This window comes from Erinaceus europaeus, chromosome 5 (assembly GCF_950295315.1).
Source record: "Erinaceus europaeus chromosome 5, mEriEur2.1, whole genome shotgun sequence".
Lineage (NCBI taxonomy): Eukaryota > Metazoa > Chordata > Mammalia > Eulipotyphla > Erinaceidae > Erinaceus > Erinaceus europaeus.
Genome location: NC_080166.1, coordinates 51,076,472 through 51,089,711, shown reverse-complemented (window position 1 = coordinate 51,089,711; position 13,240 = coordinate 51,076,472). Strand labels below are relative to the sequence as shown.

The window sequence follows — 13,240 nt, the reverse complement described above, 5'->3', positions numbered from 1 at the left end:
CTTTAAAACGTTAAGAAATAGAACTACCATATGATCAAGCGATTCCATTTCTTGGCTATATCTGAAAGATATTAGCACCTCCTCTCCGCCTAAGTACCACTCGGCAGTAACCGGGACTAAGTGCTGACTCACGCTCCCTTCCTTACACTAGTCAGACAAAATTATATGCTGTGTCTTTAAGTTAACTCTATGTTTGATTTGACCAGGACAAAATATATTTTAGCTCTATTTCTAAAGTGCTCCCCAGTGAAAGAAGAACAAATAAACAAAGAGAGTTTATTTTAAATGAGGAATTGGCATGCCGGGCCTCCTCTGGCTGAAATAGAGTCATATTCTTAAAATCAGTCATAAAACTTCCCTTTTGGCAATTCTGATTACTCCTAAAATGAGTAGGGGAATTGTAGGAAACATTTACCTTGATTCATTTCACAAATGGTTTAAGAAAGAAGCCTGGAGAGTTATATAACACACAGATGGGAAAAAAAATATATGTGGGTAAGTACCATGATGTATGAAACCATTTCATACACTACGTTGATGCTACCAACTAACAGGAGCCAGAAGAAAGGACACTGAGCTCAGAGTCAGAATCAGCAGTCCTAAGCTGAATGCCAATTCTAGGACCTCCAAAATGGGACATCCCAGACAACTTAGTTCAGTAAATGGTGAGGAAATGTTTAACCTTCTAAGATGTTAGATGCAGTTTTGACTCTATAGGTCTAGCATGATCCTTTTTCTTCTCCAACACATTTAAAAAAAATTTTTATTAGTGATTTACAAGATTATATTAGGGATATATTTCCATGTCACTGCCACCACCAAAGTTCTGTCACCACCATCGTTCTCCCAAGGTCATAGTTATGGGTTGACTATATATATTTCCTTTTCTCAAGTTCATGTGTTTCAATTCTCTATATTCCACATGAGTGAAATCATTGCATAGTTGTCCTTCCTTTTTTCCTCTTCCATCTCCAATAAGAGAAACAGCAGGTCAGGCATTATTCTTAATCTACAAACTCAGGATTCCAATTTAATATCTAATTATGACACTTACTGGTTCTACTTAACTTAATCCTGTGAACCCTAGAATAATACATGGAATACAGCAATATTATCATAATGCTGTAGTTCAAACGTAGGGACAGAATCTCTCTCACATGTAAAGTTTTTGAGGTGAGGATTGTTGGGTTCTAAATATTTATCTATTTCCCTTTTGTTGCCCTTGTTGTTTTTCATTGTTGTTGTAGTTGTTATTGATGTCGTCATTGTTGCATAGGACAGAAATGGAGAGAGGAGGGGGAGAGAAAGACAGACACCTGCAGACCTGCTTCACCGCCTGTGAATCGACTCCCCTCCAGGTGGGGAGCCAGGGGCACCAAATGTGATCCTTAAACTGGCCCTCGCAATTTGTGCCACGTGTGCTTAACCTGCTGCGCTACCGCCTGATTCCCGGATTGTTGGGTTCTATGTGCATGGACAGCCTGAGCCGATACCAGCTGTCAACAAAAGCCATGACCACATCCAGCTAGCCACATAAAAGAAAGAGTTCTCTGGCCTTCTCTCTGGGACAGCCTAGCAAAACAGGGAGCACTGTGGTCTTGTTCCACTGGGTTTACACTTGTTGGGAACATCTAGAGGAGTTTTTATCTCCTCCACCCTTACTCCAATCAACATACATGGTATTTACTTCACCTGAAGTTGGCTAGGGCTTAATCTTTCATAATATCTGACTTTCAATCTAGTGAGTCTGTACTCAACAGCCAGTATACTTTTCACACATTCAAACTGCTTTGGATAACTCCAGAGCACATCTTACTTTTGGCCAATCAACTGTCAGATTCTATTCTTCCATCATAAGCTTTCATGTGTTTTTTTTATTTTTCCACCCTTTATCATTTAATTTTTCAACTTATGTAGGCTGTTTATTTTTTTTAAATAGAGACCAACAACTTTTTTTTTCATCTAGGGCTGAATCCATCACTCCTGGTAACTTTTATTTATTTTATTCTTCCTTCTTCATTCTATTTTATTGGGTAGGACAGAAGTTGAGAGGGCAGGGGAGATAAAAAGATAGACACCTGCAGACCCACTTCAGTACTCATGAAGCACACCCTGCAGGTGTGGACTGGGGACTCCCACACAAGTTTTTGTGCATGGAGATGTATGTGTGCTTTACCAGGTGCTCCAGCACCCAGCCTCCTAATTTACCTACACCTTTAGTCCCTGTCCATCTTACTAGATGACTCAAAAAAAAAAAAACTTATTTCTGATTTTTAAAGAGACCTGATCAAAGGAGGTAGTGTAATGATTATGCACAAGACTCTCATGCCTGAAGCCCCAAAGTCCCAGGTTGATTCCTCTGCACCACCACAAGACAGAGCTGAGCACACTCTAGAAAGATAAACAAACAACCCCACAAGGGTGTCGGGTGGTAGCGCAGAGGGTTAAGCACAGATGGTGCAAAGCACAAGGACCAGCATAAGAATTCCGGTTCAAGCCCCTGGCTCCCCACCTGCAGGGGAGTCGCTTCACAGGTGGTGAAGCAGGTCTGCAGGTGTCTTTCTCTCCTCCCCTCATCTCTCCATTTCTCTCTGTCCTATCCAACAACGACAGCATCAATAAAAACTACAACAATAAAACAAGGGCAACAAAAGGGAATAAATGAAATATTGAAAAAAAACCCCACAAAACCGGAACATCACCTCACTACATCTTTTATTAATTTCCACCAAGATTATCACTGGAGCTCTGTGCCTATACAATGAATCTGCCACCACTATGGAAAATATACACACACACACCTCACATGTATGTGTATTAGAAACAGAAATTGAGAAAGATGAAGAGGGAGAGAGATATACCTGTTGCATTGCTTCATTGCTAGTGAAGCTTCCCCCCCTGGAGGTGGGGATCAGGAATTTGAACCTGGGACCTTGTGCTTGGTAATGTATATACTCTACCAACTGTGCACCCTCCTATGCCCCCCAGCCCTGTCCACCTCACCATTTTACATAGTGCTGGGAATCAAATGCAGAGCCTCACACATGCAAGACATGTAGTCTATTGCTTGGCTACTTCCCCAATTCCAGCATTACTGAAATACCAGCTCTCCTCTTTCAAAAACGCTGACTGCTCCCTTTGTCCAGAGAATCATCCCAGAAAGGTACAGCAGAAAGTCCCCATGGTTAAGAATCCTTCTCTCTGCCTGGCCTTATTGTGTTACATACAGGGAGCTGTACTCTGATGTATTGGTTATTGCCCAACTTTACCCACTAATCTTTCCCTGGGTCTTTCTTTGTTATTTCTTTACTTCATATTTGCTACTTACCTCATGCCCATTTTGAAATTCTGAACAGACAACACAAATTTTAATGTGATAGTACTTTCACTAACATGATATTTATTATAGCTAGTGCAGTGTAACATAATTTCTTCTGTAGCTCCAGCAGTGCCATAGGCATTTTTGCTTCAATCTATCAGTAAGTAACCTGAACCATATACCAAAAAGTCTGTAAAGTGCTTTCATTAAACAGGTATTTAGACAAAAAAAAACCCTACACATGTAAACTTTAAATTTTTTTAAATTATCTTTATTTATTTATTAGGTAGAGATAGCCAGAAATCAAGAGGGAAGTGAGGGATAGAAGGGAAGAGAGACAGAGAGACACCTGCAGCACTGCTTCACCACTTGTGAAGCGTTCCCCCTGCATGTGGGACCGGGGCTCAAACCTGGGTCCTTGCGCATTGTAACATGTGCGCTCAACCAGGTGCGCCACCACCCAGCCTCCACATGTAAACTTTTACAGTCAGATTACAAAATCAAACACACATATAGATGCAATATATACATTTATTATGATAAATAATGAAAAGAAACCCAAGCTCTTATACAGAGTTTTCCAGTCTTTAAACTTTTAACAGAAACAAGGGATGACTGAAGAAACAGAAAATGCAAAACACTGTAGTTTATGTAACCACATATTCTATTCAATTAAAACTGTGAAACAGCAATGTCCCATGAAGATGTAAAATTTTATATTTGAGTATGCTTATGTTTAATCCACTATACAGACTCTCAAAGACTAATATAATTTTATGTCACAAACCCTATTTTGTAACTGGGCTTTTTATTCTGTTTTAAATTACTGAACTTTTTATATTAGGTAAGCAAACCCAAAGGCCATACTAAAATCCTAGAAAATGTTGTGAAATCCCCAAAGAAACTCTAGGTGACCCCGAGAGTGTTTAACAAAATATTGTTCATAGAAGTTCTGTATTCAGTGATATTCACTGTGGTCTACGGTTAATATTGAGGATTCTCCTGACAGTTGTGATCTATTTCATTCTATCCGTCTCCTTCTAGTCATATAATCTAGAATGTAATTCTATCACATGCTGCTGCTAGATCACAGGCAAGTAAATCCTAATGAAGACTGAAGGTAGACTAGGTGAGACTGTATGATCAGGGTAGAAAGTACGGAGAAACCAACTCTCTTTTACTTTTGTTTTCCTTTTAGTCTTTACCTGTGTCTTTTTTTTTCTTCCATCAGGGTTATCGCTGGGGCTCGGTGCCAGCACTATGAACCTAACGTTCCTGGTGGCCATTTTTTTCATTTTTCAAGTTTTTTCCTTTTCCTTTCTATTATATTTAATTGTACAGAGAGAAATTGAGACAGGAGGGGAGATAGATAGATAGATAGATAGATAGATAGATAGATAGATAGATTTATAGAGAAAGAAAGATAAGACATCTGAAAAACTGCTTCACCACACTTGAAGCTTGCCCTCTACAGGTGAGGAGCAGGGGCTTGAACCCAGGTCCTTGCTGCATGGTAATATGTGCGCTTCACCAGGTATGCTACCTCCCCCTCTCCACTTGTGTCTTTGGGAAGTGCCTACTATATGCCTTCTCATAGCACAGACTAAATTTCAAGAGTCCAAAAAGAAAAACATATAAGGAACCCTGAAATCTTCAAAGAGAAATAAAAGTCAACTGCTGTTACTTTTAGTTTCACTCTCTGTTCTTGGGAAATTCTTGGTTATCAATTCTGTCATATCGTAAGCAAGCAAAATCATTAAAGGTCAATAAAAGCCAATATACACATGGATCTGTTAAATGTGTGGATATATGTCAACTGTATAAAAAGTAGAGTGTGCGGGTCAGGCACAGCGGGTTAGGTGCACATGGCGCAAAGCTCAAGGACCAGGACCGGTTCGAGCCCCCGGATCCCCACCTGCAGGGCGGGTCCCTTCACAGGTGGTGAAGCTGGTCTGCAGGTGTCTGTCTTTCTCCCCCCCTCCTCTCTCGATTTCTCTCTGTCCTATCCAGCAACAACAGCAGTGACAACAATAATAATGACAACAACAAGGGTAACAAAATGGGAAAAATGGTCTCCAGGAGCAGTGGATTTGCAGTGTAGGCACTGAGCTCCAGCAATAATCCTGGAGGCAAAAAAAAAAGTAAAGTGTGTGCGGAGGAAGACATAGATTCATAAATTTACAATAAGTTAAATCTCAGGCTTTGTTGTACAATGAGCATCACTGTATATTACATACATGGGATCCATAAGAATTTGCTTAAGGTCATATAACATGAACAGTCCTTTAAAATCAAGTAAAAATTAAGAAAATATTTACAAGTTTCCAAATGTGATCAAAACTGTAATGGCCAGCAATTTTGGTTCTTTAACAAGAATATATATATATATATGTGTGTGTGTGTGTGTGTGTGTGTATTATTAGAAAAAAACTGAAGAAATGAATCATTTATAAAATAAATTCAATCATTTATTACATAGTTTACAGGTTAGCAAAAAAAGAAAATCGAATTGCTACTTAATTCATAATTCCAGAAAAAATTATATGCACTGTATCTCTAAGTATTATATAGGGCTTCCCTCTCTCCAAAGAGACAATTTGATATATTAAATCTCCAATGGATAATCTCTGTGCTGTCATTTGCTTCCAGTTGCTTCATAAACCACTCTAACCCATCCCTGAAAAGGGCGTAATGGGTGATCTAAAATCATTTCTCATTCAAGGGTTCCTGCAGTGTGTTAATAATATGAACATTTATGTGTCAAAGCAATATATATTTAGTCTAAATATGACAGTAAGAGAAAGTGACATTATAAAGGCAACAAATAACTTATTTTTTCTCATTGAGCTACAGAATACTTTAGTTTACTGTAGTACTTAACACCTCTTCCCAGAAATAATTAGTTGTAAAACATACTAACAAAGTCTTCATCTTGTTTTCAAAATATTAGCTTCACCTTTGTGTCAAGTGCATCAGTACTAATTCATGTTGTAGCTGAAAAAGATTGTTACTTTTAAACAGTTTATACAAAAATGCTATGAGGACATCAACAGCAAAGCTAGTAGCAACCACTCAAGAGATTATGTAATATTGCTAGTGATTTTAAAAGACAGCTTATTAAAGACTCACTGGACTTTTCAGCAGAGTTAGCTCTTTAGTATGAGAATTAGCTCTTTAGTATGAGAATTTCACTCTCAGGTGAATATAGTGTCTTCTGAACATAGTGAATAAGCAACAAAGCAAATCCACAGTTCTATCTTCAGACCCAGCAGAAGGAATCTATTGTACTATATGGATCTCTGTCCATGCTCAAAATATCTAATGATATTTTTCATCGATACGGGACTTCTTTGAAAAGTACTATACTACTTCACATCCTCTTTCAATTTCAACAAAGTTTTATTAAATGAAATCTTTAGATTAGGTTTAAAAGCAGCAAAAAAATGGCTGCTTTAGGCCTAATTACCAGACGATTGATGCTGAGAGCTACGTATGGGCTTTCAAATATCAGTAACCCTAGTAACTTCTCATAAAAATACAAGCTCTTAGTTTGAAAAATATACAAAATGCACTGCAAATACATCTTGATTGTCAAGGAAGAAAAGATACCAGTCTAATTCATAGATCCATACTGTGCTTCAGTTTTAGTGGTCTTTGTTTTTGCAGACTCCATTTTTCACAGTTTTAGGCAGCCGCTGACCTTTGGTGTAAGCACGGTACCAAAAATGGAGAAAGAGCAGCAGAAATATACACCCGTAACTCATAATAATGTACACAAAGACTGGAAACTGGTAACTGCAATCCTCCATGAAAAAATACTGACTTATATGTATGGTGATAATAATGAACTGGACCTAAAAGATAAAAGAAAAAAAAAGTTTAGATTTCAAATAGTTAGACGAGAACAATTACTTAATGCATTCTTTTTCTTCTTGTGCTCTCTCTAGCCACATCTATGCTATTAAAAATTTTTTTTTAAATAACTATGTTCTTTATTTTTCTTTATTTATTGGATAGAGACAGCCAGAAGTCAAGAGGGAAGGGGGTGACAGAGAGGAGGAGAGACAGAGAGACACCTGCAACACTGATTCACCACTCGCAAAGCTTTTCACCTGCAGGATTTTCACCTGGGGGCTTGAACCTGGATCCTTGGCACGTTTTAACAAGTATGCTCAACCAGGTGCGCCACCACCTGGCCCCTCATCTGTGCTATTGTTTGCAATTTTGTCTTTCAATCTATCAGCAAATTCTATGGGAGTAACAGTAGGTGGAATGTCAAAACCCAGCTAGCAGTCTAGAAACACTATTTAGTCTCACTAAACTACACAACTCCTGGGTCCCTATTCTGCCATCCCTGGAATTTCGAAGTGCACCGGAACTCACACTGAATAAACCATCACAGCAGGGTCTGATTTACTTCTGGACAAGTCTCTGGCTCAAACCCTTGATTCTAATGAAATGCTCTTGGATTCAACCACTGTTTTAAGGCGTTTCTTCAATTCCAAGGATACTGTCCTTAGATCAAGTGTTTCCATTTTTGGAAAATAAACATTCTAATTAGAGGCCCTGTAGTTTCATAGGAGCAAAGTCCTCTCTGCATCTCCCTATCAGCCCCTTGTCACAGAGAAACTATCTCCCAAGTACAACATAGAATCTGTAAGAAATGAGATGGTGCTGGTGGTGCTCAGAGTGACAGCCAAAGCTTTATGTCCAGAACATGCTACACAGTTCTTCTTCTTTTTTAAATATTTATTTAGTTAGTTTCCCTTTTCTGTTGCCCTTGTTTTGTCTTTTTATTGTTGTAGTTATTATTGTTGATATTGATGTCTTCATTGTTAGATAGGACAGAGAGAAATGGAGACAGGAGGGGAAGACAGAGAGGGAGGAGAGAAAGACAGACACCTGCAGACCTGCTTCACCACTTGTGAAGCGATTCCCCTACAGGTGGGGAGCCGGGGGCTCAAACCGGGATCCTTACGCCGGTCCTTGTGTTTTGCGCCACGTGCACTTAACACGCTGCCTCCCTGCTACACAGTTTTTACAGGGACACTTTTTCAGTGAAGATCTGGATTTTTAAGGTATATATTCTTTTCTCTCCAGATTTAAAGAAGATATATGTTCTACAGAGATTTTAGAAAAGTAAAACATTACATTTTAAAAATTTATCTTGATAGGACAGGGAGAAATTGAGAAAGGAGGAGGAGGTTAAGGGGAAGAAAGAGGGTCACCTGCAGCACTACTTCATCGCTTCTCAAATTTCTCCCCACCCCCGCCCCCGCAGGTGGGAACCTGGGGCTTGAACCCAAGTCTTTATGCATGGTAGTGTGTGCATTCAACCAGGTAAACTGCCGCCCACAGCCCCCCACCCAAGGTAAAAATGTATTGATAGAATAAATGAAGAGTTGGGGGGATAGTTAAGCAACAGAAGAGCACAGGATTTGCATGCCTGAAGAAGGTTCAGTCCTTGGCACTGCCATATGCCAGTGCTCAGTAGTGCTCTGGGTTTTCTCTCTGAGAAAAACTGATACATCAAAAAAAATTTTTTTTGAAAGGATGAAGATAAAATAAAAATTACCCACACTGTTCACCCAGCTATAAGTACAGTTTAAGGGTGAAGAAAACCTTGTGCTTTTTTTTTTTTTGTCTCCGGGTTCTCACTGGGGTTCGGTGCCTGTACTAGGAATCCACAGCTCCTGGAGGCCATTTTCCCCATTTTGTTGCCCTGAACACTGTGCTCTTGCTGCCTGATGAGTAGACGGAACCTACATTGTGGCTAAAAGTGTTCTGCAAATAACTTTCATGCGGAGATGAGAAGCTGTACCCCCGTATCAACAACTACCCTGTAAGCCACTAACCCCCAAATAATGATAAAAAAAGAACCTTGCCCTCAACGTGGATCAACAATGGTAGAGAATGTTCCATCCTCCAAAGGGAGGCTGGACAACATACTCTATGCTACATCTGAGGAAGATGGGTCCTGATATTGGGGCAGCTTGGAACGTTTCTACTCATGACTACAGAATGTGAGCTCAGATCTACAGGGAAGTAGAGGTCACATAGGCTCCTAAGCTGAATCTAGGATCAAGTCGATGGGGTTTATAGTCAACAATATTTATACACCTTTCTCGTACTTGGGAGCTATTCTCTTCCCTGATCCAGTTTCCTAGTCCTTTTTCCAGCCATGACATCATCTCCCCAGACAATAACTTGAATCTGCCTGCATATCAGATTTCAAGCTCAGGGGAAAAAAAAAAAAACTAGTATAGCTACAGGCCCTTTGGAATATAACTAAAATATGCCTACTAGCTATCTACAAAATGGCGACCACCCAAATTCTTCATCTGCACTACTCCAGCTTTTAGGTTCATGATTAGTCAACAATTTGGCTTTATATATTAACTCTTTTTTCAGCCACCAGGTTCCAGATGCCAACCAGACTTCCCTGGACAGACACCCCACCAATGTGGCCTGGAGCTCTGCTTCCCCAGAATCCCGCCCCACTAGGGAAAGAGAGAGAGACAGGCTGGGAGTATGGATCGACCTGCCAACACCCATGTTCAGCAAGGAAGCAATTACAGAAGCCAGACCTTCCACTTTCTGCATCCCACAATGATCTTGGGTCCATACTCCCAAAGGGTTAAATAATAGGAAAGCTGAGGGGGCAGGGGAAAAAAAAAATAATAGGAAAGCTATCAAGGGAGGGGATGGGATACAGAGTTCTGGTGGTGGGAACTGTGTGGAGTTGTGCCCCTATTATCCTATGGTTTTGTCAGTGTTTCCTTTTTATAAATAAAATAAAATAAAATAAAAAGAGCAATCTAACAAAGGCACTTAAACAAAAAGATGCGCGGTGCCTTTTATCATCAACAACTTTCCTGCATTAACTTAATTCACTTTCATGACGTTTCTGTATAGTATCCATAACTATTCCTCTTACTATACAAATGAGGAAACTAAATTTAGAATAGGGAAGAAATGTCCTTAACATTGTATGCATGTGCACATGTACAACTGAAGCCTTTGAGTAATAGTGAATATCCTTAACTCTGTATTTCCCCCACAATATTATTTTTTAAAAATTCACTTTATGAGAGAGAGAGAGAGGTTGGTCACAGGAGCACTCCAGAATATACAATACTGGGATCCCTTGCATGCAAGTGCTGCATGTTACCTGTTAAGTAAAATAAGAGTTTAAAAGTATAGCACAGTGGTCCTGGGAGGTGGTGCAGTGGATAAGGTGCTGGACTCTAGCATAAGGTCCTGAGTTTGGTCTCTGGCAACACATGTACCAGTGCTGCTTCGTTCTCTCTCGCCTCCTCTCCCTCTCATTAATAAATAAAATAAAAGTATAACACAAAAATATATATTAAATATAATACAAGTGATGAAAAAATATACACAAGGGCCTGGTGGTGGTATACCTGGTTGAGCGCAGTTGTTACTATTTGCACAATTCAGGTTCAAACCCTTGGTCCCCACATTTTGGGGGGGCATGGGGTCAGGTCTGCAGGTGTCTATCTTTCTCTCTCCCTCTCTATCTTCTCCCCTCTCAGTTTGTCTCTATCCAATAAATATTTTTAATTCACATAATGTAATACATTTTTATGATTAATATTTGGAAATATTAGGTCTTTAAACTATGTGTATCTGTTCTTTTGAACACTATTTAATTGAAGATAGTACTCAAATCTGTTACATATACATACTGGTCTCCACTCTGTATCTTTAATTCTCACATTACTTTGCATCTTTTCTCTTTCTCATTTTTTTTTTTTCCTTCAGGGTTATTCCTGGGACTCAGTGCCTGCACTATGAATCCACTGCTCCTGGCGGCCATTTTTTCCCATTGTTGTTATTGTTGCTGCTACTGTTGTCATTAGCTAGCACAGAGAGAAATGGAGAGAGGAGAGGAAGACAGAGGGGGAAGAGAAAGACAGACACCTGCTTCACCACTTGTGAAGTGACTCCCCCACCCCGCCCTGCAGGTGGGGAGCCAGGGGCTTGAACCAGGATCCTTTCGCCAGTCCTTGCGCTTCACACTATGTATGCTACCACCTGGCTTCCTTTTATTTTGTTTCTTAACCAGAGCACTGCTCAGCTCTGGCTTACGCTGGTGTTGGGGACTGAACCTGGAAGCTCAGATGCTCAGGTATGAAAGTCATTTACATAACCATCCTACTATCTCCCCACAATACTTTGACTAGTGGAAGAAGAATAAACTCAAAATGTTAGGACTAGCTAAGTAGGCACACAAGAAAAGTTCACAATTCTCTCAAAGCTACATTTCTTTAGATCCAGAATATGCGACATCTCAACTACTACTTAATTGTATGTCCACTGAGATTTATCTAACTTTGATTTCTTGTTCATAAATATTCTGTATAAATGCATAACAGTATAAAGATGATATAAAGATACATGTGCTGATTTAATTGTCTGAATCTTTTGGCTACTAGAGGTGCTCTGTTTTCAATCAAGCTCCAGATAAAAGTTAAAATAAATAGAATAAGGCTGGATTACTTTGTGGGATCAGACACTTTTTATCTCAGTTGTCTTGTAAATTTTGTAACTAGTAATCTCACTTTCATAAGGGAGATTCTCCTCTCTCTCTCTCTCTCTCTCTCTCTCTCCAACCCTGCTGCATATTTCAAGAGAGAGACAGCATCCAAGCTTCCTCCATTGATAAAGCATTTCTCCTGTGGTACTTGTATTCGATTCTGGGTTGTAGCATGGCTCAATTTAGTTTAGTTTTTTTTTTCCAATCTGATTTTAAGAAAAATTACTCACAAGCTGTAATGATGTCAAATATTTTTTCCACCACAAATACTTCTGGTAGGCTGGCCCCAATGCACACAGTCCATAATAGCAATACATGACTACATGTACAGCTGTATTTAGAAGGGCATGGAATGTTCCCAATCCACCTGGAAGATAAAAATCATTGCAAAATTGGGACATTGCATCTTAAAACAAAACTTTATTTCAGCTGAGGTTGTAATACAAGTATTTCTTTAATATTAATAGGGAAAGCATACGAAATGTCACTTTTGTTAAATAATAAATTAGAGAGTTGGATAATAAATTTACTTAGTAAAATATATTAAACAAACATTAGAAAATAAATGAATATATTTATCATAGAATAGCTATAAATGGGTTTGTTGCTATTTACAGTTGCTATTTAGATCTAATGTTACTATATAATATTATATTCAATAATATTTCTAGTGCCACAAGATGTTGGTAGTAAAACCACTGACGTTCACTTCAGTGAAGTAATGCTTCGCAAAATAAGCATGTTTTAGTTGCTTAACCATTTCTTTATTTTCTATGTTATTTTAGCGCTATTACCAGAGCACTGCTCAGCTCTGATTTATGATGGTATAGGGGACTGAACCTGGGACAAGAAAGTCTTTTTGCACAATTATTACACTGCTATCTCCCTTGCCTGTTTAACCATCTCTATTTACTCCTTCCATTAGGTAGTTCGAAATTGCATGGGGCTGAGTGGTGGCACCCCTGGTTAAGCACATATATTACAATGCACAAAAGTCTGGGTTTGAGCCCCCGGTCCCCACCTGAAGAAGGAAAGCTCTGCAAGTGGTGAGACAATGCTCTGTCTCTCTCTCTCTCTCTCTCTCTCTCTCTCTCTGTCACCCCCTTCCCTCTCAATTTCTGGCTGTCTCTATCTAATAAATAAATAAAGATGATAAAAAAAGAAAAAAAGAAATTACACCTTCCTATCTTGGTTTTTCCTCTCATCTGTACTACTTATGTATAGCCTGATTTAGTTTGGCAGTGTTAAATTGGAATTTTTGTAATGTTGACCAAAAACTTTTCCCCAAAACATCATTATTTTTTTTAAATACAGAGATAAAATAAAACTTAAAAAAAAATTGGCCTTAGTAGAAGTGTTAACAT

The 13,240-nt window shown here is 39.0% G+C and overlaps 1 protein-coding gene across 4 annotated transcripts in view; it reads right to left on the bottom strand.

Moving 5' to 3' along the window:
- Nucleotides 1-5,765: 5,765 nt before the first annotated feature.
- ELOVL7 (ELOVL fatty acid elongase 7) overlaps nucleotides 5,766-13,240 on the bottom strand; it is a 113,396-nt gene continuing 105,921 nt past the window's right edge. For all 4 annotated transcript variants that reach the window (XM_060191312.1, XM_060191311.1, XM_060191310.1 and 1 more), the window contains 2 exons: nucleotides 12,107-12,243; nucleotides 5,766-7,173 (listed from right to left, as the gene is read on the bottom strand). In XM_060191312.1, coding sequence (XP_060047295.1) covers nucleotides 6,964-7,173; nucleotides 12,107-12,243 — 347 coding nt within the window. In that variant the 3' untranslated portion in view covers nucleotides 5,766-6,963. The remainder of the gene's footprint in view (nucleotides 7,174-12,106; nucleotides 12,244-13,240) is intronic.